Source organism: Corylus avellana, chromosome 2 (genome assembly GCF_965113065.1).
Source record: "Corylus avellana chromosome 2, dhCorAvel1.hap1.2, whole genome shotgun sequence".
Classification (NCBI taxonomy): Eukaryota; Viridiplantae; Streptophyta; class Magnoliopsida; order Fagales; family Betulaceae; genus Corylus; species Corylus avellana.
The window spans coordinates 31,056,911-31,081,844 of NC_142491.1; the positions used below are offsets into that span (position 1 = coordinate 31,056,911).

The 24,934-nt window shown below is 36.7% G+C and overlaps 2 protein-coding genes across 2 annotated transcripts; one reads left to right on the forward strand and one right to left on the reverse strand.

The window, feature by feature from the left end:
* The first annotated feature begins 9,631 nt into the window (after positions 1-9,631).
* On the forward strand, positions 9,632-11,543 carry LOC148587614 (uncharacterized). The gene is made up of 4 exons (XM_088512722.1): positions 9,632-10,159; positions 10,244-10,502; positions 10,784-11,037; positions 11,331-11,543. Exons 1-4 carry the CDS (start codon positions 9,632-9,634, stop codon positions 11,541-11,543), a joined length of 1,254 nt encoding a protein of 417 aa, XP_088368848.1.
* Positions 11,544-22,733: 11,190 nt separating this feature from the next.
* LOC132187800 (stearoyl-[acyl-carrier-protein] 9-desaturase, chloroplastic) lies at positions 22,734-24,471 on the reverse strand. The gene is made up of 3 exons (XM_088512979.1): positions 24,320-24,471; positions 23,614-24,109; positions 22,734-23,525 (listed from the first exon to the last, which is right to left on the reverse strand). Exons 1-3 carry the CDS (start codon positions 24,436-24,438, stop codon positions 22,968-22,970), a joined length of 1,173 nt encoding a protein of 390 aa, XP_088369105.1. The 5' UTR covers positions 24,439-24,471; the 3' UTR covers positions 22,734-22,967.
* Between the last annotated feature and the right edge of the window lie 463 nt (positions 24,472-24,934).

Sequence of the window (24,934 nt, forward strand, 5' to 3'; positions counted from 1 at the left end):
GTGGGTTCGACCTTGCACTTGCAATCCATTAAACTACAATCGATTTGTGCACTTCGAGTTAAATAGATTTGCACAACAAGTTTTTGGCGTCGTTGCCGGGAAATTGTTCAATTTTTTAAAACAATTTATATTTAAATTAGTTTTATTCTTCTATTAGTTATAATTAGGATTTTATTTTTCTGCAATTTGTTTTGTTTTATTCGTGTTACTAAAAAAAAAAAAAGATTTTTCTTGTGGTTTTTTGTTTTGTTTTGGCTTGTTTACAGTTCTACCGCAGCACTCCCGCACAACCCTGCTAGTGCAATCGATCGCAACCCTGCAGCAAAGGCAGCAACTGCAGTATTTCCGTAGATTTTTGTCAAAAATCTATTTTTGGTCATTTTTGTGAGTTTTTAAATTTTAGTTTTATTTTTTTAGTTAGTTAGTTTTATTTATTTATTTTTTTTTTATTTAAAAAAAAAATGGTTAATGTTTTATGTGGGATATTTGCATGCTAATAAGTGAGGGAGAAGCATGAATTTTCATTTTAATGATTTTAATGCATCTCCTAATTATAGAACACCAACTCCTACCAACTACCCTCAAAATTTTTACCCACATTAGCCATGTTCATACTGCTCCAATTCTTATCATCACTATAGTGATTGTCCATCATAGGGACAAGCTTCTAATTTTTCATATGAGCAAATGAACACCAGTTTCTCCAGTCCAAGGTTTGATTCAAATTCCAATTATTATAACCCGGATTAGAGCAACCAATCTAATTTCTCATGGTCAACTACAGGAAATTATGCTCACAGTCGACTCGTCCAATTCACAAATCATACAAGAACTGTGTCAATTCAATCAAGAGCTCAAAGATGAACTGCATCAATTCAATCAAAAGCTCAAAGATGCCAATACTCATGCTACCACAGGGATGGAGGAATGGATTGGAGTGAGAATGAACATCCATTTGAACATCAACTTGACCCAATGACTCAATATTGGGACAATGAAAGCATAGAGGATAACAATGAGGAACAAGAGCTTCAAGGACACCTGATGGCTAAAGGACACTACATGATTGATGAGGATGAGTCCGAAAATTCTTATCATGAGCATGTCTAAGCCACCTCCAACTTTGAAAGAGAGGAAAGTGCTACAAGAAATTATCTTCCTAAAGATGAGGAAATTGTGGATAACAAAGAGGAGAACGCAGAGCAAGTTGAGCATGCTCAAGTCACCACCACACTTGAGAGTGAGAAAATTGTTGATAACATTGAGGAGGAAGAAAAAGAAGAAGAAGTTGAGTACCCTGAGCAAGTTGAGCACCATGAGAACAGTGAGCTACCAACAGATCCTAATCTTCGCAGTGACATGGAAGTGAATACTGAAACTCCTGCCTGCATCACTGTCCCTCTTGAGACATATCAAGAGCCCAAAGCTTATCGCCTGAATGTCTCAAAGAGTCATCTTATGTCAAGATACTAAAGGACTTGTGCACACAAGCACACAAACCTAGGAACCATTTTCCTAAAAAGATTCTTCGAAGCAAGCAATTCTACATAAGATGGCGAATATCATTCCAGAGGGGTATGAAGTTTTGAAGAAGAAGGGGTGGAAGGGATTGGTTGGACATCCGCATGATAGGGGGAAGCGCTGTAAAGTTTTCTCCTCCAGTTTATTTTCTGCACTTCACTCCACAAATTCTTTCTTTCATTTTTCATTGTATTGCATTTCTTTTATTTTTGTTTTTGTTTCTAACAGCAATTAATCTTTTGAAGTTTTGTTTCTATGAAAAAAAATATTGCTGTTAGTTTTTGTTGACAGGTGTTTTGGTGTTTAAGTTTGGGGGACGCCCTGGCCTTGTTCACACTTAGATTTCTTTACTTTCAGTAATGTATTTCTATACTACACATTGAAGGCAATGTGTAATTCAAGTTTTGGGGTATGTAAAAATATTTTGTCTGTTTATTTTTGTTCTTATTTGTTTATTTTTATTTGTCTGTTTGTGTTAACAAATTTTGAAAAAAATAAAAAAAATTGTGCTAAGTTTTTGTCAAGATTGTGTTAAATTGTGACTATAGTTTACATTTCATTAGCTTGCTTAAAGCGTTGAACACATCATTATGTCACTTGAAGTCTGAGTCATTTGACTTATTTTCGGGTAAAAGGGATTTCACTTGTTTTGAGATAAATTTTTATGAGCACATTAGCATATTTTCTGTGAGGTATGATGTTTGAGCTTAAGCTTGTTCTCTTTGAGATTTGTGGGATGACCTATTGATGAATAACCATTGACTTGCAAGATATATATATATAAAAAGAAGAAAAAAAATAAATAAAAAAGAGAAGGAAAAAGAAAAGAAGGATCATGTTGAGTTTTCCGCTGAGTAACCAGACCTCTTGGTTCATTAAGCATTGAGTGTTCGCGTCAAAAGGTGTGAAGTTCAGTGTTGATTTATGATATGGCTAATCTGACTTTGTAGCCTTTTTGATTTAAGTTAATAAGCCCCTAGGGATGTTCTACATTTAGTGCCTTAAAGCCACCTGGCTTGGGAGTCATTGGCTTAACACTTATTACATGTGTCAATTAGAAAGCTTAAAGGAGTTAGACATTGCAGAGCCTATAAAAAATAAAAAATAAAAAAATAAAAATGCATATCTTGCCTTGGTTGTTTTATTTGATAGAGATTTTTACAAATTTTATGAAATTTGTCTTGAGTTTAAATTGAAAGCTTCATGATTGTATGCTAATTACACTTTATACATTTCAGAACATATGAGGTCTCAATTGTCCATTTATGAGTGATTTGATTTTGGATTTCCTTTTGACTGTTATGATGATGTTTGTCTTTTTAAGCTTGCTCATGAATAAGAACCAAGGTTTGTGTGAAACTTCTTTCTTGTTAACAACATAGTGCTACAATGTTTGTAGGTATCATTCCTATTAAGCCCTCACGAGACTTCACTTGTCCACTAGGGATGCCTAGGTGTTTAAAAGGCTTACTGCATATGCTAAATGCAATCGTCTCTCCCACGAAAGAGGATTTATTTTTCTTGCTTTCATTTTATTTTGTCGTTTTGTTTTGCTAAGGGACTAGCAAAATGTAAGTTTGGGGGTATTTGATAAGTGCCAAATATTACATATTTGGACCTCCTTTATTTACATTAGCTAATCATTTAGTTGTGTCGTTATTTAATGTTTTGTGTTAGTTTTGTGTTTTTAATATTTTATAGGTCATTGAAGAAAAACTACAGCTTTAAAGGGAAAAGTGCAAAGTTTGGAGGAAAGCATACTTTGAGAAGACCTAGATGATGTGGTTAAGTTTAACCAAATCCAAGAAAATGTTAAATCGGATTAAAGATCAGATTTGATCAAAGTTCAGATTGGATAAGATTTCGGATTGGATTCAAATTCAGATTCTGTATATATCTAAGTATTTTGACCATAACTTTCTGCTCAAATATCGGATTGAAGTGATTCAAATGGAATTGGAAAGCTAACTCAAAATACTATAATTCATTGGGAAATAGGATTTTCCTAATTCGGACGGTTACTATGCCAAAATCGCCCCACCATTAAATGACACAAATCTGGACGAATCTTATTCCGATTTCAGGCTTCTATTTTGACTGGGAGACATACCTCCCAATTATCTAGGTTTGATAGGGCTTCTAGGACTTCCTAAGCCTATAAATAGACTTCTTTGCATTCAAGAAAATACATAGAGTTTCAGAGAGCAAAATTATGCAGTTTTTCTCTTTTGAGTTTAGGTTTTCTTTAGATTTAGGTTTTATTTTTATGTCGAGCTAAATTCCCAACTAAAGTTGGAGATGAAGCCTCATCGATGAAGAATATCAATACTTTCATGTAAGTCTTTATTTATCTGATTTTATTGGGTTTAATATTTCAATTGTTTTACTTCTTTTCAATGTGTGGAGTGATTCTTGGATATCTTTTGTTATTCAAAGATACACTTGATGATTTAGATAATTTCACATAATTGATTGCTTGATTTTATTTGTCTAAATAATTGGATATCCCTTGTGATTTGTTCTACGGATACATTTGGTGTTTCAATTAAGATAGAATATCTTTTGTGATTTACGGATACATTTGATGATTTAATTGATATTGGATTCCTCTTGTGATTTGTGCAATGAATGGATACATGGGATAGTTTTGATTAATTGTTTGAAGCATAGTAAAGCATATCTAAGATTTTAATTGTGAGAACTTCAGATTAATATTGATAAACATGGAAGTATGTTGTTATGATTCGGTAAGTGTGAATTCCCAAACCTTAGTATTTTATCTCTTAGTTTATTTTAATTAGTTTATGTTTGTCTTTTAATTTTTAAAACCAAAATTCAAAACCCTTTTGGAACTAGATTAGGATTTAATTAGTTTAGATTTAAATTACTCTTTCAAAAATACAATTCTCTGTGGGTTTGACCTCGCACTTGCAATCCTTTAAACTACAATCAATTTGTGCACCTGTGAGTTAAATAAATTTGCACAACAGTAGCCAATCTTATGACCAAGGGGTTGTCTTTGGATGAATTCAGAGGGCATGTAGCAACAATGGGATTAAAATACACCGAGGTGAGAGCTACATGGATTGTCGCATAGTCGGAAGGATCCGGGGACGCTTGGAAGAACGATTTTACGCACTTCTGCGTAATGGGGAAATAATTGGTCAAGTTATGGGCTGATGACACTAATGAGGTACATATATTACACCTTACATAAATGTAAAGTCTACTGAAAAACATTATGTTGAGATTGGGTAGTATCTATGCTCAAAGAGTGAAAAAAGACGCTAATAAGGTGCATCAATGAATGGGTGTGGATTATACTCCCAACCATGGAGAATTGATGCCGTTCGTTTGAGAGATAGTGAAATGAAGTCATCCTTAATATGCTATCGGTAATGAAGTATATGGTAAAGGATGCGGTCAGATAAGATGGCGAAAACCTGCGCACATGTAGCCATGTCATGATCTGACACCAATTTGTAGGTTTTACAAATGAGAGTTGGCATGGGGCAAAATTATTACTACCATGGTAATCATGTTCAACTAATGGTTAAAAGACATAATCAGAAGGATTCGGAGACACTTATGTATAAATAAATTTTCTTGAGGGAATGACACTTATAATAACAGACATTATAAACTGACATAAATGTAAAGTCCACTCAAAGGCATTATGTTAAGTTTGGTATAATATCTGTATGCCAATAGTGTAATAAATCATGAAAAAGAAGTGTCAACGTAAATCTCAAATAGGGATAACCTTGGAGATAAGAAATTGAATAAAAGATTCAATACAAGTTTACATACGGTTATTATGTAAAAATCATTAATTGTAGTATGGGTCTGGACTGTATTCCCAACTATGGATAATTAATGTTAGGGGAAACTTTAGAAAGCCCCCCTGAACTTCCAGCCATTTTGACAAACCCCCCCTGAATTTCCAAAACTCTCACTTAGGCCCCCTGAACTTTGGTTTTCTCTCACATAACACCCTTCTATCCATATAAATCGTCAAACGCTAACGGACGCCCACTCACATGATATTCACGTGCTATTTTTCAAGTTGCTTACCCATTTTGCCCTCATTAGTACTAACCAAAATTCCCAAACTATCCGCATTTGAAAAGTTGGAAAAATTAAAACCTAATTACGCAAATTATCGAGCCAAAATTCTCAAACGCTTCTAGAAGGGTCTGCTCGTGCGAACCATCGTCTTTGTCGTTAGTGAACCATTTTGGCTGGAGTTTGGGTATCGATCAGCAACGGTTTAGTCAGAAATCCCATCTAAATCACTTGGGATCCACGATAATCAAGTAAGTTTCGTTATCCCTAAAATGTACATTTAGGGTTTGTATTAGAAATTTTCTGAGATTTGTGTTTGACCAACAAGTTGTATTGGATGTTTGGGGGGTTTTGCATGTAACGCCTTTCAATGGATTTTGTGGAGATTTTCGTTCAGGGTATTATTTATTTGAAGTGGGTCATACTATCGTCATTTTTGAAATTTGTTTAGGGTGTTTGTCAGACAATGCGTTAAATGTTGTCATGTGTTTATGGTTTAGGATCGTTTGTTTTGTTGAAAGTTGTTGTTCTTTTGTTTGATGTAGATGTGGTCCCCAAGGTTCGACTTGTGTTGGACACGTGAGTAGCACCATGAGTTTTATACTACGAATAAAGTGGTAAAGTGGTCCCTTCCATTACCTGTAAGGGAATGAAGTGATCGTGCTTTATCATAGAATTTTTGGTTGCTGACCTTATACGGGACAACTGTGCTTAGTGTATTGGCAGAGAGTTTCAGTTGTTGTGGAGTTGTTGCTTTTGGTTTAGGGGTAATGTAGTCATTTGGGTTTAGGAAAAAGCGGGACCACGACCACACTTCTTACATTTGGTTTTCAAATTACTACTTAAACCTTGTGGTTTGTTTGTGGCTGCTATGAGTACAGGGGTAAGATGGATAATTTTTCTTAAAGGGACAATTATATTAAAAGTTGTGTTTGTGATATAAATTAGGATAAAATATATGCTTTAGGGTTGTTTTTACTTTGCTGAAATTTAGGGTTTGGTTGTTTTTACTTTGCTGGAATTGTGGGTTGGGTAGTTGTTTTTACTTTGCTGAGTTAAATTAGGGTTGGGTAATTGGTGTGTGGTTTTGGGTTTTTACTTTGGTTTAATTTTTACCTTGATGGATGTTAGAACAATGAATGATTACTTTAAAATCAATTTGGGTTTACTTTATTGCAAATGTCTAACTTTGTGTGCATTCATAAACCCTAAATGTATGCTGAGTTCAGTTTTGGTTGGGTATTTTGTGTGCTGTTTTGGGTTTTTACTATGCCTTAATTTTTACCTTGATAAATTTTAGAACAATGATTGGTCACTTTAAGATCAATTTGGGTTTACTTTATTGGAAGGGGTGTGCATTCATAAACCCTAAATGTATGCTAAGTTGAGTCTCGGTTGGGTATTTTGTGTGCTGTTTTGGGTTTTTACTTTGGTTTCATTTTTACCTTGATGGATTTTAGAACAATGATTGATTACTTTAAAATCAATTTGGGTTTACTTTATTACAAATGTCTAACTTTGTGTGAATTCATAAACCCTAAATGTATACTGAGTTGAGTTTTGGTTGGGTATTTTGTGTGCTGTTTTGGGCTTTTACTTTGGTTTAATTTTTACCTTGATGGATTTTAGAACAATGATTGATCACTTTAAAATCAATTTGGGTTTACTTTATTGGAAGGGGTATGCATTCATAAACCCTAAATGTATGCTGAGTTGAGTCTCGGTTGGGTATTTTGTGTGTTGTTTTGGGTTTTTACTTTGGTTTAATTTTTACCTTGATGGATTTTAGAACAATGATTGATTACTTTAAAATTAATTTGGGTTTACTTTATTGCAAATGTCTAACTTTGTGTGCATTCATAAACCCTAAATGTATGCTGAGTTGAGTTTCGGTTGGGTATTTTGTGTGCTGCTTTGGGCTTTTACTTTAGTTTAATTTTTAGCTTGATGGATTTTAGAACAATGATTGGTCACTTTAAGATCAATTTGGGTTTACTTTATTGGAAGGGGTGTGCATTCATAAACCCTAAATGTATGCTGAGTTGAGTCTCGGTTGGGTATTTTGTGTGCTGTTTTGGGTTTTTACTTTGGTTTCATTTTTACCTTGACGGATTTTAGAACAATGATTGATTACTTTAAAATCAATTTGGGTTTACTTTATTGCAAATGTCTAACTTTGTGTGCATTCATAAACCCTAAATGTATGATGAGTTGAGTTTCGGTTGGGTATTTTGTGTGCTGCTTTGGGCTTTTACTTTGGTTTAATTTTTACCTTGATGGATTTTAGAACAATGATTGGTCACTTTAAGATCAATTTGGGTTTACTTTATTGGAAGGGGTGTGCATTCATAAACCCTAAATGTATGCTGAGTTGAGTCTCAGTTGGGTATTTTGTGTGCTGTTTTGGGTTTTTACTTTGGTTTCATTTTTACCTTGACGGATTTTAGAACAATGATTGATTACTTTAAAATCAATTTGGGTTTACTTTATTGCAAATGTCTAACTTTGTGCGCATTCATAAACCCTAAATGTATGATGAGTTGAGTTTCGGTTGGGTATTTTGTGTGCTGTTTTGGGCTTTTACTTTGGTTTAATTTTTACCTTGATGGATTTTAGAACAATGATTGGTCACTTTAAAATTAATTTGGGTTTACTTTATTGGAAGGGGTGTGCATTCATAAACCCTAAATGTATGTTGAATTGAGTCTCGGTTGGGTATTTTGTGTGCTGTTTTGGGTTTTTGCTTTGGTTTAATTTTTACCTTGATGGATTTTAGAACAATGATTGATTACTTTAAAATCAATTTGGGTTTACTTTATTACAAATGTCTAACTTTGTGTGAATTCATAAACCCTAAATGTATACTGAGTTGAGTTTTGGTTGGGTATTTTGTGTGCTGTTTTGGGCTTTTACTTTGGTTTAATTTTTACCTTGATGGATTTTAGAACAATGATTGATCACTTTAAAATCAATTTGGGTTTACTTTATTGGAAGGGGTATGCATTCATAAACCCTAAATGTATGCTGAGTTGAGTCTCGGTTGGGTATTTTGTGTGTTGTTTTGGGTTTTTACTTTGGTTTAATTTTTACCTTGATGGATTTTAGAACAATGATTGATTACTTTAAAATCAATTTGGGTTTACTTTATTGCAAATGTCTAACTTTGTGTGCATTCATAAACCCTAAATGTATACTGAGTTGAGTTTTGGTTGGGTATTTTGTGTGCTGTTTTGGGCTTTTACTTTGGTTTAATTTTTACCTTGATGGATTTTAGAACAATGATTGATCACTTTAAAATCAATTTGGGTTTACTTTATTGGAAGGGGTATGCATTCATAAACCCTAAATGTATGCTGAGTTGAGTCTCGGTTGGGTATTTTGTGTGTTGTTTTGGGTTTTTACTTTGGTTTAATTTTTACCTTGATGGATTTTAGAACAATGATTGATTACTTTAAAATCAATTTGGGTTTACTTTATTGCAAATGTCTAACTTTGTGTGCATTCATAAACCCTAAATGTATGCTGAGTTGAGTTTCGGTTGGGTATTTTGTGTGCTGTTTTGGGCTTTTACTTTGGTTTAATTTTTACCTTGATGGATTTTAGAACAATGATTGATCACTTTAAAATCAATTTGGGTTTACTTTATTGGAAGGGGTGTGCATTCATAAACCCTAAATGTATGTAGAGTTGAGTCTCGGTTGGATATTTTGTGTGCTGTTTTGGGTTTTTACTTTGGTTTAATTTTTACCTTGATGGATTTTAGAACAATGATTGATTACTTTAAAATCAATTTGGGTTTACTTTATTGCAAATTTATAACTTTGTGTGCATTGATAAACCCTAAATGTATGATGAGTTGAGTTTCGGTTGGGTATTTTGTGTGATGTTTGGGCTTTTACTTTATACAAATTGTAGGTATAGGGTATATGGGAGGCAGTTGAAGAATAAGATGACATTCCTTTTAGTATCCCTTAGGCCCAAATACAGTTGGTCCAGGAAGTATCAGAATCATATGGTCACTTCAAGTTGGATTACTGAGTAGTGCATGGATTCTTTTAGGGAGCAGCTAAACATGCCCATAGATGTGTTGCAAAAAAAAGTGAAATCCAAATATAATGTGGATGTCCATGTCAGTTCTATGTATAGAGCAAGTAGAAAAGCAAGAGAATCATTCTATGGAAAACTGGATGAGCAGTACCATCGGTTGTGGGATTATTGCTCCATGGTTAGGAGCACTAATGTAGGTAGTTGTTTGCTGTTGATGGTTGAGAGACCAATGCCTCAGGTGCCATGCAGATTTCAGAGGCTTTACATTTTGTTGGCAGCCATGGAGAATGGTTTTCTGGAAGGGTGTAGGCCTGTTGTGGGTCTTGATGCATGTTTTCTGAAGGAAACGTATAAAGGGCAGTTGATGTCTTCTATGGGCAGGGATGCTAACAACAACATGTACCCTAGTGCAATGGTTGTCGTAGAGGTTAAGACGAAAGATAGCTGGACATGGTTTCTTGAGGCACTTGTTGCAGATTTTGGCCCTACTCCACATGGGTTGACTTTCATTTTGTATCGACAGATGGTAAAATACTTGTATTCATTTGTTATTCATATCAATTTAGTATTTATTGTAATGCAACTAATTATTTTTTCAACTATTGTGCAGGGCCTCATTCCAAGCTTAGAACAAGTATGTCCGCAGTCTGAGCATCGTACATGTGTTAGGCACTTGTACGCAAATTTCAAAAGCGTTGGTCATCGGGGGATGCTATTGAAGGACCTTCTTTGGCAAGCTGCCGCATCATACACAAAGATTGAGTTTTACGGAGTAATGGATGAGCTGAAGATGGTTAGCAAGGATGTGCATGCTTACCTAGAGAAGATAGATCCTAACACCTGGTGTAAGGGATGGTTCAGTACACATTGTAAGTCCAGCCTCTTACACAACAATACTTGTGAGAGTTTCAATTCATGGATCAAAAAATTCCGTGACTAGACAATCTTGAGCATGTTGGAAGGGATTAGATGTAAGTTGATAAGAAGGTATGTGAGGAAGAAAGAGTTGATAAGTTCAATGGAGTAGGCCTTAGGGCCAAAAATTAGGAAGAAGCTAGAAAAAGAAGAGGATGAAGCTAGTAACTGTTGGTGTACATATGCCGGTCATGGTATGTTTGAGTTGAGTGCCTTGGGAGAAAATTTGTTGTAGATATGGAAGCTACTACTTGTGGCTGCAGGAAATGGGATGTGACTGGTATCTCATGTGCGCATACAATTTCTGCCATTTTACACCGAGGTGGGGAACCAACTGATTATTTGAGTGAGTACTATGGCAAGGAAAAGTACCTCAAGGCTTATGACCACGTTGTCTATCCTGTGCCAAGTGAATACCAATGGCCTAGAAGCAGCCAACCAAAGATTGAGCCACCCAAGGCGAGGGCAGCTCCTGGCAGACCTAAGAAAGTAAGAGAAAGGGCTATTAATAAACCAAGAAACCGTAATACAATTAGGAAGGGGGGGGGGGGGGAACAAAAATCATTGTCGGTACTGCTTGAAGTTTGGCCACAACAAGAGGTCATGCGTTGCTAGGCAGAGACAAGATGAAAGATGGACATGTGTTAGAAAGTACAACGGAGATAATGCATCAACTGACTGGAATTTGGACATGGTATCCACTCAATTGCTGATTATTGTTTATTTGACTAAATTTGTTTACATATTTAATTATTTATTTATTTCTTCATTTTTCCTGTCAGTTAATGCAGGATGGATCTTCAACTGCCACTACAACTACCAGTAGGAAAAGGGGAAGAGTGAACACACCATCAGGTTCACAAAGGGCAGGAGGATCACAATCTGGTGGTTATTCAACAACCACAACTCAAAGACCTTCACAGCCGGCATCAAAGCATGTCTCACAGCCTGCATTTAGGCTAGCATCAGAGATTGCATCATCACACAGCTCCTAGCAGGGCAGCATCACAGATTACATCACCTCAAGTCTCACAGCCTGCATCCCACCCTGCAGCACATGCTGCATTTAGGCCATGTTCAGAGATTGCATCACAGCCTGTGGAGTAGCAACCTTTGCCACCTGTTGTGCAAATTTATTTAACTCGCAAGTGCACGAATCAATTGTAGTTTAATGGATTGCAAGTGCGAGGTCGATCCCACAGAGAATTGTATTTTTGAAAGAGCAATTTATATCTAAACTAATTAAATCCTAATCTAGTTCCAAAAGGGTTTTGATTTTTGAGTTTTGAAAATTAAAGGATAAACATAAACTAAATAAAATAAGTAAATCTAAAGATAAAGGTACTAAGGTTTGGGAATTCACACTTACCAAATCATAACAATATACTTTATGTTCATCAATATTAATCCGAAGTTCACACAAATTAAATCATAGATATGTTTTACTATACTTCAAAGAATTAATCAAAACCATCCCATGTATCCATTCATTGACCAAATCACAAAAGAAATCCAAATTCAATTGAAACACCAGATGTATCCGTAAAACAAATCACAAGGGATATCTAATTTTTATGAGTTAAAAGCCAAGCAATCAATCATATGACATTATCTCAAATTATCACATGTATCCTTGAATCACAAGAGATATCCAAGAATCACTTCATACAATTGATTAGAAGTAAAACAATTGAAACATAAAACCCAATAAAATCAAAATAATAAAAACTTACATAAAAGTGATATTGTTCTTCATCGGTGAGGCTTCATCCCCAACCTTAGTTGGGAATTTAGCTCCACGTAAAAATAAAATCTAAACCTAAACCTAAACCTAAAGAAAAACTAAACAAAAGAATTTTGCTCTCTGGGATTGTGTCTATTTTCTTGAATGCAAAGAAGTCTATTTATAGGCTTAGGAAAATCCTAGAAGCCCAAGTAAACCTAGATAATTTGGAGGTCTGTCTCCCAGTCAAAATAGAAGTCTGAAATCGGAATAGAATTCGTCCAGATTTGTGTTCTTTAATTACAGGGCGATTTTGGCATAGAAACCGTCCGAATTAGGAAAATCCTATTTCACAATAAATTGTAGTATTTTGAGTTGGCTTTCCAATACCGTTTGAATCACCTCAATCTGATATTTGAGAAGAAAGTTACGGTCAAAATACTAAGACATGTACAAAATCTGAATTTGAATCTGATCCGAAATCTTATCCAATCTGATCTTTAATCCGATTTAACCTTTTCCTTGGATTTGGTTGAATTTAACCACATCATCTGGGTCTTCTCAAAATATGCTTTCTTCCAAACTTCGCATTTTTCCCTTTAAAGCTATAGTTTTTCTTCAACGATCTACAAAATACTAAAAACACAAAATTAACACAAAACATTAAATAACGACACAACTAAAGGATTAACTAATGTAAATAAAGGGGTTCAAATATGCAATATTTGGCACTTATCACCACCCAACCAGGAAATGCACCTGCTGCCACCCAACTAGCGAAAACAGCAACATCTTATGCCTACAAACAAAATGTGAGTCATTCTTCATATCCATGTAATTAAAAGGGAGAAAAAAATATAGGGGCCTAATTGTATACCACCTAACTTGCAGGCATCTACCACTTTTGGGAACAAAAATAAAAGAACCCTAGAGTTGGCAACAAGGACGAGAGCAGGTGGTAGGTTGAGGGAACATGCTAGAAGTGGAAGATAACCTGCCAACAGGCAGAAGCTTGTTGTTGATCTGACTGGCAGTCCTACTGGGCCACCACCAATTCCAGGGGGTTGACCATTATGCTCTTGGGGTCCTTCCAGAGTTGGCGGTATGACATTTAGAACAGCCCCGCATGATTTCGACATACAAAAGGGCCAAGGGATAGCTGCTAACCATCCACCAGGTTTTGATGAACATGTTCGAAGAATGGTCAAAGGGAAGAAGAAAATGCATGGACCTTGACTGTTTTGTGAGAACTAACCTTTTCTTTTTGTGTTTGGGGTGGTATGTAAGCATTGTAAACCCTAAACTTTATTAGAACTTGTAGTCATTTGAGGTATTTTGTAAACATTGTAATGGTTGACCTCTTTAGACATGTGGCGATTTGGTGTCAACTTCATTTTGTGTTTGACCAATCACGGCTTGTAACTGTTTGGGCTATTTTTGTAAACAATGTAATGGATGAATTCTAGATGGTTGTCATGTACTTGTTTGGTGTCAAATTTATTTTGTGTTTGACCACTTACAGCTTGTAATTATTTGGGGTATTGTGTAAACATTGTAATGGATGAATTGTAGATGATGGTCATGTATTTTTTGGATGTGGATGATGTAACTTTTCATACTTTTGGATTTGGATTGAGGTATAATTCCTTAAGTATTATCTACATATAGTTTTTGCTATAATTTCTGTAGTACTTGTTATTTTGGATTTGGATTGAGGTATAATTTCTTAAGTACCAAACACTAGCTATATCTAGTGTTTGCTATGATTTTAATAGTTGGATTAATTTACAAGTGCTTATACATTTAGTGTTCTTGTGGTATTAATTAGGTTAAATTGAGTAAATGTGGCTGATGTAACTTTTCATACTTTTGGATTTGGATTGGGGTATAATTTCTTAAATACTAAACACTATCTACATATAGTTTTTGCTATAAATTCTATAGTACTTGTTATTTTGGATTTGGATTGAGGTATAATTTCTTAAGTACTAAACACTATCTACATATAGTTTTTGCTATAAATTCTTTAGTACTTGCTATTTTTGGATTTGGATTGAGGTATAATTTCTTAAGTACTAAACACTAGCTATATCTAGTGTTTGCTATCATTTTGATAGTTGGATTAATTTACAAGTGCTTAACCATTTAGTGTTCTTGTGGTATTAATTAGGTTAAATTGAGTACATGTGGATTATGTAACTTTTAATACTTTTGGATTTAAATTGAGTTCAATTGACAACATTTTGCCAATGTTTTATTTCCCAAGCTGAAGGTAACACAACATCAAGCAATAAGAGAAATTGCGGTCACAAGTGGGTTGGAAAATTTAGTGACCAAATCAATTTGGATACTTGTAAATTTGTACCAAGAAAATTCAAACAAACCATGCCAAATATTACACAATAGTTGAGTACAAAAAACCTAACCATATGGTCAATTGATACAAGTCTGATACAAATAAAGACAACAAAATGTCTTTTTCAGCTGCTTAACATCAGCTTTGATGCAAGTCTATTAGAAAAAGGGAAACACAACAATACAGCAACAAGACACCAACAACATGCAAGTGTAACTCGAAACTTCAACTGTATCGAACGATACATATTCTCAACCCTTTCAAGTTTAAGTGCAAAATTAGCAACATCAACTTCAATTTTTGACTTGTACTCAGCAAGTTCAATCTTGCATTTCAACACTTCCATTGCCCTTTTGGACTTCAAATTGTGCTGCCACGCCAACAACATTGACATCAGTCGATCACCGCACACAAAATTCTGGTTCAACCCATTTAAAAAAATTGCAACCACGATTTGTTTCATTCTGCATAATCACACAAATTAGGGTCACACAAATTAGGGTTTAATCCATCATTAAAGGATTTAGGCATAACGGGAAGAGCCGCAAATTTATGTGAAAAAAATAAATAAATTCTCAAACACATCTTACCACATAATTTACACAGGCATAAAACCCTTTCCCATGATTTTTAGCTGTTGATGCTGTTTTGACAACGGTTTTGCTCCCACATTTGCAAATTGGATAGATTGATCCTGAATTGCTTAGCTCACCCTCAGAGTGCTCCATCTTTAACCGTCGTCACCTCGCCGGTGCTGGACAGCGAGTAATTTTGCCGGTGGATGATTTTCGCCGGTCTGGGTCTCGCCGTCATGTGGGATTCTTCATCCCCGGATGTACTTATATTCAGCTTTCTTTCTTCGACTTTCTTTCTAAGCCTTCGAATCGATGGCTGGAACCCATTTTGCCATCAGCTTCCACATTTTTTCCGCAAACTTCGGGCGTGGGTCTTCGTGTTCGAGTTTGGTGTGCTTGGACGAGTGAGACAAGTGAGCGTGTGTAAGGGTGAGGGTGAAGAGTTAGTAAGACACTAATGAGGGCAAAATGGGTAAGCAACCTAAAAAATAGCACGTGAGTGTGCGTCCGTTAGGGTTTGATGATTCATATGGACGGAAGGGTGTTATGTGAGAGAAAACCAAAGTTCAGGGGGCCTAAGTGAGAGTTTTGGAAATTCAGGGGAGGTTTGTCAAAATGGCTGGAAGTTCAGGAGGGCTTTTTAAAGTTTCCCCTTAATGTTATTTGCTTAAGATTACATAGCAAGTAAAGTCGCCACTAGTATGTTGTCAGTTAGACATATATGGTAAAAAGATGCAATTAGATGAAATAGCATAAGTGTGCACACATCAAAGATGTTATGATTTGATTATTATCTTCAAGCATTAGCAGATAAGGAGTTGACATGTTTTGTGGTACCAAAGGTAATCATGTACAACTCGGGTTTTATTACCAATCATAATAGTATGATCAAGTGGGAGATGATAGTGTATAGGTTGATCACACTATTATAAGTGTGGTCATCCCTACACCAAATTGTATAATATTTATAGGAAGGTAAAAAAACTTTTAATGGAGGTAACCGGTCAAGAGAAGCAACTCTTGGAAAATAGTTGAGTTGGGACTCTATAAATAGAATCCCATGAGAACACAAATTGTATCCCAAAAATATATGTTTTACATATGTTAGTTTTGGTATGTACAAATTGTGTGTTCAAGTTCTCTCTTGTTTTTCACAAGATTTCCACCCTAATAGGAGAAATCCCTCATGAAAATTATTCTACAATTCCTATAGTCAAATTCCAACAAGCACGTCATGATGCAGGGAAGCTGTAGAAATTGTTAGGAAACAAAATAATGGACAAATAAAGGGTTGGCTTCTCACCAAAAAGAATGGAATCTCACCATCAAACAGAGTAATCACAACTCACAGGAATAAGCAAAAGATTTCTCATAAAAACTGCTCTTGAAAGTAGGAAATACATAGCTTTTATAGACTTGTCTACTTATTCTACTTTGATACGGAAAACTAAAAGAAAGTAAAACACTACTACTTGGACAAGTAGTGATCCACGTGTAAAGAAAGGACTCCTTCTTCAATATGGACTACCACTTGTCTTGTACTAGAACATAGTTAATAAAGATAATAAATTGGCTGTAGACACATGTACTCCGTCATATTCCCCCCCACTTAAAAAGAACTCGCCTCCGGCGAGTTACGGGATTGATAGAGCTCATAGAGGTCTGGATTCAGGCGTTGTACTTCTTCGGTTTGTAACCAACAACAATCCGAAAGGGGGCGGTTCTTCCATTTAACCAAGAATTTTTGATAACCTCCACGTCTCGTAGAGACAATTTGATCCTCCAGAATATCTTCTATTTCTTCCCGAGGTTTGACAGAGGTAGGAACATTTACAGGGACTAGATCCGTGGTTAGGTCATCCAACTGCCCAGAGTAGGCAGTAAGATCTTCAACATTAAATATAGGACTTAAATGAAGATCTGGAGGAAGATCAATATGATATGCATTGGGCCTCAATTGTCGCAAAATTGTGAATGGACCAGCTCGTCAATGATGCAATTTTTGAAAAGTTCCTCGAGGGAATCGCTCCGAACGTAACCTGATCAATACTTTATCACCTAGCTTAAATTCCACATAACGACGATGCAAGTCTGCTCGTTGTTTATACTTCTCAGAGCTAAGAGTTATTTGTTTGCGAACCTCTGTATGGATCTCCTGCATATGCTTGAGAAAATCTTCTGCGCCCGCACAAACTCGAGTAGATGTGGGTAATGGAGATAAATCAAAAGGGACCTTAGGTTTGGCTTCTGTGACAACTTCAAATGGGGATAACCCAATACTACGATTAACTGAACAATTGTAGGCAAATTCTGCATGTGGCAGGAGCAGATCCCATGTGGCATGGTGGTCAGTCACCAAACAACGAAGTAAATTTCCAAGACTCTGATTGACAGATTCTGTTTGCCCATCAGTTTGCAGGTGAAAAGCACAAGAGAATTTAAGCTTTGTACCCACTTTGGCCCATAGAGCTTTCCAAAAATAACTAGTGAATTTAACATCTCGATCCGAAACAATAGTCTTGGGAAGACCATGGAGACGTACTACTTCAGCAAAGAATAAGGATGCTACTCGGGAAGCATCAAAAGTTTTAGAACAAGCTAAGAAATGCGCCATTTTTGAAAATCTATCAACAATCACGAAAATAGAGTCATGTCCCCGAATTGTCTTTGGAAGTCCTAAAACAAAATCCATGTTAAGATCTATCCACAGAGCAGTAGGTATTGGGAGAGGACTGTATAGTCCTGCATTGGAACGATTACCTTTTGATAGTTGACAGGTTCGACATCGGGCAACTACACTTGCAACTTGCTTTCGCAATCTTGGCAAAAAAAAAAACAATCTTCCACTAGTGATATTGTCTTATCTCGACCAAAGTGTCTGGCTAGTCCTCCGGAATGGAGTTCGCGGATCACAAACTCACGAATGGATGTTTTCGGTAAACAGAGTTTAGTTCCCTTAAACAAATTGCCATTCGTAAGAGAAAAGTGATCATGTGGTTTGTGTGGCTGCGTGCACAGTACATTATATATACTCCCAAATCCGACTTATATTGGGTCTTCAATTCTTGGAAAACCGTGACTTCAATAGCAAGGGTAGTTAATAAAAGTGACTTACGACTAAGAACATCAGCGACCTGATTTTCTGTACCAACCTTGTGTTTGAGCACAAACGTGCATCGCTGTAAAAATTCTGCCCATTGGGCGTGTTTGACATTTAGATGCTTTTGGGATTGAAAGTGCCTCAAAGAATCATGATCAGAAAATAATACAAACTCTCTGTGAATAAGGTAATGCCGCCAATGCTTGAGTGATTGGACTACCGCATATAGTTCCAAATCATAGGTAGAATATCTCTTTCGAGCATTATTAAGCTTCTCACTGAAAAAAGCTATAGGATGTCCATTTTGATTGAGCACACCACCAATGCCTGAGTGGGAGGCATCACAGGATACTTCAAAAGGAAGCTCAAAGTTGGGCAATTGAAGTATGGGGGCATTGGTAAGGAGCTCTTTCACAACTTCAAAAGCCTTTTGGGCAGCTGCTGTCCATAAAAATGCTCCCTTCTTGGTGCACTCGGTGATGGGTGCCATGATGGAGCTAAATCCTTTCACAAAACGCCGATAGAAAGAAGCTAACCCGTGGAAGCTCCTTACTTCATGGATATTATTAGGTGACGGCCAATCAAGTATGGCACGTACCTTTTCTAGATCAGCGGCTATTCCTTTAGCCGAAACAATGAGTCCTAGAAAGATAACCTGGCCCTGGTCAAAAGAACACTTTTTGAGGTTAACAAAAAAAACTCTCAAAGCATAAAGTTTCAAATACCTGCCTTAGGTGGCTTAGATGCTCTTTTAGACTGCGGCTGAAAACTAGTATATCATCAAAATAAACCACTACAAATTTGTCAATGAAGAGTTTAAGAATTTGATTCATAACCCGCATGAATGTGCTTGGAGCGTTTGACGAACCAAAGGGCATGACTAGCCACTCAAACAGCCCATCTCGTGTTTTAAAGGCAGTTTTCCATTCATCTCTCGGGCGAACACGTATTTGATGGTATCCACTTCGTAGGTCAATTTTGGAAAAAATAACAGACCCATGTAGTACGTCCAACATGTCGTCTAGGCGAGGGATCGGGAATTGATACTTGATAGTGATTTTATTAATAGCTCGACTATCAACATACATGCGCCAACTACCATCTTTCTTTGGAGTAAGTAGGACGGGTACAGCACAGGGACTGAGGCTTTCCCGAATAACTCCACGATCCAAGAGGTCTTGGACTTGCCGTTGCACTTCTTGATGTTCTTCTGGACTCATTCTATAAGTGGGTAAATTTGGAAGTATAGATCCTGGCACGAGGTCTATAGCATGCTGAATGGTACGCATGGGCGGTAGGACTTTTGGCAAGTCTGCAGGTGAAATATCTATGAACTCTTTCAAGAGTTGTTGAACTTCTAAGGGAGCATCTGAATCGATCCTTGTTTCGTCTGGTATAGCTTTTGCAACCAGCATGAGAACTACTCCACGATCTTGGCACGCATCATCAAATTTTTGCATGGTCAATACACGACTGGTTTCTGGTCTGGTCTGCTCAAACTCTTCTATTTTCATAGGCTGCAAAACAATCTTACGCCTCTCAAACGGAAATGAGTAAGTGTTAAGAGTAACCATCATAATGAACCCACCTATCATATAACCACGGTCTTCCAAGAAGGATATGACATGCCTTCATTACAATTACATCACACTATACAGAATCTTTATAGTTCTTTCCCAAAGAAAACGACACCAAACATCTCTTTTTTACCGGTATAGACGTGTCGTCAACCCAACTAACCTTGTATGGTTTTGGGTGTCTTTCTAAGGAGACTTTTAATTTATCTGCAGCCTCTTGAGATATGACATTCATTCCACTCCCATTGTCTATAATTAGATTTAATGCCTTACCATTGTATTCGACACGAGTGTGAAAAATGTTGGTTCGAAGCCATTCATCTCCGCTGGGCTCCTCCACTTTTTGTCCTGTCAGCATGCGTCTGATCACACATAAAGGAAGATCTGAGCCTTCTAGTCGATCCTCAATTAGTTCTGCTTCTTCTTCCCCTTGTTGTTCATGTGGAAATTCTTGAGATTCAACATCTCTTTCTTCCTTGCATAATAGCACAGGTCTAGGCTCCCGTGTGGGGCATACCACAGCATAATGCCCTTTCTCTCCTCATCGATAACAATCCTCTTTCCCTCTTTCAGGTCTCGCACCCACTACAGCTTTTCCTTTTCGGTCTTCACGTTCTTGCAGGAATTTGTCATTGAAACTTACATTCCGAGTTGAAAATCTGTCCTCGTTGATAGTAGCCCTAGCGATAGGATTTTGTGGGCCTCGGGGAGTAGTGTTGCTCCATCCTGTATTTGTACGTCTCCCTATTGTGCCTCTATTCTGTTGTTCAATGCGGATGGCAATTTGATACGCCTCGCCTCATCAACACTTACTAACCGCACAGTGAGTAATTCTCTTCGAATATCCTCCCGAAGTCCAGTCTATTAACGGGCTATTGACTACCTCTCTGTCTCAGAAACTTGGCTTCGTATACTAAGCTCATGGAATCGGTTAGTGTATTCATCCACTGTCATGTTGCCTTGTCGGTGGGTTAGGAGCTCTTCAAACAATGGTTCCTCATAATCAATTGGTAGGTACTTCTCTTGGAGTTTTAACTTCATCTCTTCCCAATCTAGGATGAGAGCTCGACGTAGTCAATGAAGTTGCTCTTCCACACTATGCCACCATACTCGTGCTTGTCCTTTTAGTTTCATCTTAACAAAATGTACTTTGCGCTCAGATGTCAAATTAAACCATTCAAAATAATCATCCAATGAAGTCAACCAATCTTGGAAGGCATAAGGATCCATCTTACCATGGAAGTCTAGCACCTCCACTCTTACCCTCTTTGTGGCGTCGTCCATTCGACTCTCTGAATTGTCCATGCATTCCAGAAATAGATGAAGGGGAAATTGGGTATGTGGAGTATATTCATACTTGGGGTAAAGTGGCTGATTGCGTGAGTTGTAGCCAGGCATGGTGTATTGGGGATGGTCTTCACCGCCATCAAGCTTCTCTCGGTTGTCGTCAGTCTCCTTGAGGTTACCTTCTTCAGTCTCTTCCCTCTTGGGTTTTTCTCAAGAGCTCTCAGGCTTATTGAACACATGGTCCCACAGAATCTCCATTCGCTTGGATATAGATTCCACTTGGTTAACCAATCCAATCAATAAATCATCATGTTGTTGTTGGGATAAACGACTCGCTCTGAATGGTTGCCCACTGCGGGTAGTCATTGTTGTATTGACACCCAATTGACGTTGGTATGGATATGGAGAAACGTAAATATATCAGGATATAAAAATTTGGTAGTGTTATGTTGCAGCAACTAATTGGGGAAAAAACACAACTAGCTTGTGTGCCTTGAGATTAGCTGTCGTGAGTTTGTGGTTAGGAAATGTGGGTTTTGTAGGTTTTTGATGTGGTGTGGAAGGTGGTGTTGGTGGATTGTTCTTTTTATTTTTTATTTTTTAGTTTTTCCTTTTCACAAAAAAAAACAAAAACAAACAAACACGGATAGGAATTTTTTTTTTTTTTTTTGGAAAGCAATCGAATTTAGGGCTCTGATAGCAAAATTGACGCAGGGAAGCTGTAGAAATTGTTAGCAAACAAAATAATGGACAAATAAAAGGTTGGCTTCTCACCAAAAGGGGAAAAGATTGGCTTCTCACCAAAAAGAATGGAATCTCACCATCAAACAGAGTAATCACAACTCACACGAATAAGCAAAAGATTTCTCATAAAAACTGCTCTTGAAAGTAGGGAATATATAGCTTTTGTAAACTTGTCTACTTATTCTACTTTGATACGGAAAACTAAAAGAAAGTAAAACACTACTACTTGGACAAGTAGTGATCCACGTGTAAAGAAAGGACTCCTTCTTCAATATGGACTACCACTTGTCTTGTATTAGAACGTAGTTAATAAAGATAATAAATTGGCTGTAGACACATGTACTCCATCACGTCATGTACCAAATTTAAATGATAAAATATTATTTATAGTGTTGTTTGATGTAACACAATTAGATCATAACTATGAAAGTGAAACAGAGAGATACTTGTCCTTATAAAATTGCCAACTTTTCAATCTAAGCAATCAATGCAATAAATATACCAAGGGAGTACAAAGTTCCTTTTCCTTCTCTTATCCAGAATTGCTTTCTAGATGTAATATTTTTAGCCTTGAAAAGAGGACTTTCTTGAAAATAGTTTGTTGTGTCATCTTTTTCCTTTTGGCATAAAGACAAGTTTCGAAAGAGAATAATTTACTACTCCCACTCATTAACAATTCCTTGAATGTAGGTTTGTTGGCCAAATAATATTAAAAATAAATCCTTGAAAAGAGCTGTACTGTACATACTAATTTTTTTTTTTCCCTTAAAAAAAAAAAAAGAAAATAAAAGAAAAGAAAAGAAAAGAAAAGAAAGAAAGAAAGAAAGAAAGAAAGAGAAGTTGTTCTTATTAAGCATCCGGTTATAAACCACAAAATACCATGAAAACTAGGGAACACTTGTCATGCATAATACTGGCCACTTAACTTCCCAAAGGGCTTAATTGCATACAAGTATAAACTTCCCTTAAAAGACAACTAGAAAAGCATACAAAGGAACAATAAGAACAAATTGAGCTTAATTAATGTCTTTGACAACTTCTCCAACATATGCCATGGCTACACCTCCCTTCCATAAATCCAGCTGAATGAAACAGTGGGTTCTTTCATTGCCCTTGTTAGAGCTCTTTCCTCTACCTTTTTCAATCTCTGAGCTAATCCACATACATAATCTTGGGCTTCTCGTCCCTCACCGGACAGTCCAGTTAGCTTCTCCACGTTCCATAAACCCACCAAATGTTCCAATATTTCTCCGTAGTCCCTGGCTGTGTACACCCCAATTCGAGAGGCAACATTTGCAAAGTGATCAAAAAGATTTTCGTCATGGCCATCGTACATTAAGTGGGCTGGCATTGATATTTTACTCCTCATGGTTTCAGCAAAGGCCATGATGGTTTCATTTGGATCAAGCTCGAAAAGCTTCCCAGTTATTTTGGTATAAGCAGTTTCATGGCGTTTCTCATCTGCGGCGATTGTGCCGCATATTTGGGCAAGCTTTTCGTCGCCGTACTTCATGGCAAGCATGGCTGTATTACCATGGGAGACAAATGTTGCTCTTTCTTGAAATGATGTGTAGATAGTTAAAGCGCTTGGAGTACTTGCCCTGGGGCCGAAATCCTAAGGAAATAATGATCATACATCAAAACTCCAACAACATAATGTTATGGTCACGTAATATATGTTAAAGATTTGCTGCATATCTCACCGTTCCAGACCCAATCAAATATTGTGTTGTCTTCTCGATTTGTTTCATGTCTACTCGCCCTGAAAGGTAGAGGTATTTGTTGAGAAGATCACCATGCCTGTTTTCTTCTGCACTCCATCCCCTTGCCCATGTTGCCCAAGGTGTATTATCACTACCCGTTTCATCGTAAAATGTTTCTGTGCTATTGATAAGTGCTTGGTAAGTTGGAAGGGCTTCTTCCGTGATCATATCGCCCACTAAGACAACAAAGTAGTCATCAGGAATGTCCTTTGTTCTCTCCCTGAGTTCATTGACTTGTTCAATGAATCCATCTGAGGCAGGATTTTGCAAAAAGTCTTGTGGTTGCCAAGATTTCTCAACAGGTTTTAGAAGAGTTAAGATATTACTTCTGGCCCAATCCTCCATTGATTTGAACATTTCAACCTTTTCTGGTGACATGCGATGGACTACATTAATATTAGCTTCTTTAGCGCGACCTGAAGACAATGGTTTCCCTCTAGAATTGAAAGGGGAAAAAAAAGCACTTGTGTTATTTTTGTTTTTGTATGAATCTAATTAATATTTTCAGGTTGTTGGTTGTAGCTAAAATACTCAATTGCATGATTAGATACTTTAAAGAAATGTGTTAAATCATCACTTATACAAAAAGTCGAAGGTTATAAAACAGAATAAATTTAATAATTTAATCAACACTGAATTCACTCACTTAGAACTGGAGTAGAGGCTGGAAGTCACAGAAAGCTTGAGAGATCTCTGAGCTCTTGCAGGTAGGAGAGCAACTGAAGGAAGGGATTGAAAGGCTAAGTAGTTGAGCATCATAGCCATGCCTTCTTTTTAAACCTTTCCTTTGTTCCTAAAACACTTAGAAAAATAGGAATGCTGGTGTTAAATTTTAAAGAATTTAAACAAAAATTCACCTAGGTGAATTTCTAGAAGCAAATAAATTTCCCAAAATAAAAAATGTTGTGATAAGCCACATTGGTGAAATAGCGGTTGCGGTTAGTGGCTAAAACCGCTAATTGCAACCGCCTAGGCGGATAGTAATTTTTACTAACCGCCTCCGCTAACCGGGTAGCGTTTAACCGCTTTGGGATAACCGCTTTTTTCTAATCGCTTTTTTGAGCCTTTTTTTGGGCTTTTTTTTGGACTGGTTTTGGACCAGTTTTGGACCGGTTTTTGGCTCACTTTAAACCTTTTTTTTTGCTCATTTTAAATGTTTTTTTTTTTTTTTCCTTTTCACGGCCATTTTAGTATTAAAAATTGCTATACACCAAAATCTTGTTGGCCACCTTCTACAAATCTACACATCATATAATATACA